The 3,897-nt window shown below is 29.7% G+C and overlaps 1 protein-coding gene across 1 annotated transcript; it reads right to left on the bottom strand.

Moving 5' to 3' along the window:
• Window positions 1-382: 382 nt before the first annotated feature.
• Window positions 383-892, bottom strand: LOC114750244 (uncharacterized). The gene has a single exon (XM_028938816.1). The coding sequence runs from the start codon at window positions 890-892 to the stop codon at window positions 383-385; it is 510 nt and encodes a 169-aa protein (XP_028794649.1).
• Between the last annotated feature and the right edge of the window lie 3,005 nt (window positions 893-3,897).

Below are 3,897 nucleotides of genomic sequence, written 5' to 3'. Positions count from 1 at the left end.
AGACTTAGAGGAATATAAAGCATCATTAATAACAAATTTTGTTCCTCTGGGTAATATTATAATTGCTCTTCCGGAGCCTTCAATTAGTTTTGTATTACCCGCTATAGTATTGACGCTTGCACTATTTATCGTAAGATGAGAAAAATATTTTCTATCTTTGAGTATGGTGTGTGTTGTAGCACTATCTATCAGGCATATATCTTCATTCTTGTGCCCAACAAAAGGAAGAGAAACATCCATATTCTTCACCGAAAAAAAAACATTCATTAATATAAATTCGAAGTACATCATGATTAATAATACTCTTAAAAAAAGAGAAATAAATAAACATAAACTAAATTAAAAAGCATAAATAAAGCAAACTAAAATTATCCAAATTCTTCTAATCATGATTCTCAAAGAAATCAGCCACATCCAAATGTGCCATAGCATCAAGGCCATTAACATCATCTAGCTCATTGATATTATCATTTTTGTATGCAAAATTTGCTTCCACATCATCACTTTGAAAAGTCAAATTTGCTTCCACATTATTTGAACTTCTTTTTATAGAGGCCTGATAAAGTTTTGCTAGATGCTCAGGCGTACGACAGGTACGTGACCAATGTCCTTTCATGCCACACCGGTAACATTGATTTTCAACAACTCTTGAAGGGCCATTCTTATCTTTTTTCTGCCCATCCCCAAGTTTCTTCTTTTGGTGGGTATTTGGGTTATAATTGTTGCTTCCCCCACCATAATGACGGTAATTTGTGCGTCCCCTACCACGACCACGGTCTCGGCCACGACCACGACCACGACCGCGTCCACGTGTATGATGATTATTGCGTACAGTCACATTCGCTTCAGGGAATGGAGCTGATCTAGTGGGACGGATCTCATGATTTTTCATTAATAGCTCGTTATTTTGTTCAGCCACAAGAAGACATGAGATCAATTCAGAATATTTCTTAAAACCCTTTTCACGATATTGCTGCTGCAGGAGCACATTTGAAGCATGAAAAGTTGAAAATGTTTTTTCTAATAAGTCCTCATCTGTTATTTTCTCACCACATAATTTCAATTGAGAACTTATTTTGAAAACTGCTGAATTATATTCAGTCACAGATTTAAAATCTTGGAGCCTCAAATGCATCCATTCATAACGAGCTTTAGGCAAAATTACCGTTTTTTGATGATCATAACTTTCTTTTAAATTATTCCACAATTCTAACGGGTCTTTTACCGTCAGGTATTCAGCTTTCAACCCTTCATGCAAATGGTGGCGTAGGAAAATCATAGCCTTAGCCTTGTCTTGGCTAGTTGCTTCATTTCCAGGTAAAATAGTACTTCCTAGACCTTTGGCATCTAGGTGGATTTCAGCATCTAAGACCCAAGACAAATAGTTTTTTCCAGTGATATCAAGAGCCGTAAACTCGAGTTTGGTAAGATTGGCCATGGATCAAACTAAAATGATAATAACAAAAATTAGAATTATAATAAAATTGATGCACACTGAAACACAATAAATAAAATATTAGGATTCAAAAGTCACCCATAAATAAATTATTCTTTAAAATTATAAACAAAATAAATGAATAAATAAACAATGACAAATAAACATATATGAGGAAAAAAAAATAAACAAACACAAATAATTAGTTACAATAATAATATAGGGACAATGTATATATAAATATATATAGGGGGAAGGGGGAAAGCGGTAATGTAAATGCGGTAATATAAATAAATATATAAATATTACAATAGACTAACTAATATATAATAAAAATTAAACTAAAAATAAAAATAAAAATAATGCTACAGTAAGATAAACGAAATAAATATAAATTGATAAATAATGAATAAACAACATATAAATTATTAGGCCTTATTATATATAAACAACATATATAAACAACATAAATAAATACAAACAAATAGAATGATAGGGGAAAAAAATATAAACAGTGTAAATTATATATATATATATGAGAGTTAGTACAATATAGATAAAACAACAGTAAATTATATATATATGTATATATGTATATGAGGGTTAGTACAATATAGATAAAACAACATGGGACACTATAAATTATATGTATATGAGAGTTAGTACAACACAGATAAAATAATGTAAAATACCATAGATACCAAATGGAGATGATACATAAATTACATCAATTATTTGAAACAAACATAATATTTTACAATGTGACAACAAAATAAAATGACTTAAAATAAAACAGAATGTTAACATAAATAAATATATATATATATAACATAATGAAAAAAAAATTAAAATGTAAAGAAAAGAACAATAGAGTAACATTATATAAATAAAACATGATAATTAAGAAAGAAGATAATATAAAGTTAATATGTAGTCAATACATAGATATATATTGTGATGATTGAGTAAGGAGATAATTAGACGATGAGAAGAGTGCATCATCTTACAAGGTTTATACCTCAAATTTTCAGAGCAAGGTCGTGCTGATAACGTGTTATAAAACTACAAGAAATAAGGAGAATGAAGAGTAGAAAAGAAAGCAAGAGATAGAGAAGACAATGGCCTTTTCTCATTCACTTTGGTTCAAGGTACAAATGCCTCATGTATGCCCTCTATTTATAGGCCTCCAAGCATTGAAGTCCTATACTAAGGTTACAAAGGAATAAAGAACATCATAATAGCATTAACAATGAGAAACTCCTCCCAAGTCATTCATTAGGGAGGTTATGTAGTTTATGACACTTGAAGGTAAGGAATCCTATGAGAATTCTAAGGGTTAGGGGTTATGGACATCCACTCATGCAATATTCATAACACCAATTGTGGAATTTTCATAAGAACTATTAAAAATATCATAATTACTCAATTCTTTTACTTAAATGCATCAACATTTTATTTATTTATTAATGCAATTAATGCTCAATTGATGTCTTAAAGTGGCCTAAAATATACATTCTAAGCACATGCAAAATATGATTTATCACAGATATTTCATATACAAACACTATAGAAGAAACCAATATAAAATAATAATATAGATATTTTTCTATTTGCAATAAAAATTTGTCATTAAAATTTAGAGATAAGTAAAGATATTTTTCTTGATTTAAATTGTTATCCGAACATAATTTGACTCATAAGGAAAACATTCGATAAGGTAACTATTGAAAGATTAAAAAATGTTGTAATGATCACCTCTCTTAACTGGATATCAAGCAATGGAAACGGGTAAAAATTTACTGAATGTGTTTATAGCCAACTGTTCGGAGAGAAGGGAACCAGGCAACAAAGTTCACACCGTTTTCCACAATACTAATGTCCACTTTATACCACCTAAACTCTTCTTCATAGGCCCAACCGATGAATTTTCAGTAACGGTTTATAAGCAGTATTTCAATCGTGATTTATGAAAGATCAAATAAGTATATGAAAAAAATTTTATCTTGATTTATATAAAATGTACTTATAATATAAACACTTAAATAGGCCAACTCAAACGAACACTAAGTCATTTGATAATAAACTTATTAATCTTAACGTTTCAAGTGTTTCACTTTTAAAACGGGCTTAAGAAAATGGGTTCCCTTGGTTTGAACTTTCAATAATGGGCTCTCGTAGCTCAAATTCTTTCGTTGTGGTTCAATAACAAAAAAGTAAGGTTTGTTTGGTATGAGAAAAATATAGTGGAGGAGCAGAAAAATTTTAATGAACTCAATTTAAAAAATAAAAATTAGAGAAGTGGGGCTAAAAAGTTTTGACTAATTTTGCTTACTCTTTTATCTTACATCTTCTCTCTATCAAAATTTTATAACCCCATTTCTCTAATTTTTTAAACCAAGCTTATTAAAATTTGTCCTCCCCTCCAATTCCCTCATACTAAACAAAGGGTAAATGAGAAAAAA

The sequence above is a fragment of the Neltuma alba genome, unplaced genomic scaffold (assembly GCF_004799145.2).
Source record: "Neltuma alba isolate B1F8T4 unplaced genomic scaffold, ASM479914v2 tig00006390_pilon, whole genome shotgun sequence".
Classification (NCBI taxonomy): domain Eukaryota; kingdom Viridiplantae; phylum Streptophyta; class Magnoliopsida; order Fabales; family Fabaceae; genus Neltuma; species Neltuma alba.
Note: the sequence above shows the minus strand (reverse complement) of the source record. Positions and strands in the feature narration are given on the sequence as shown.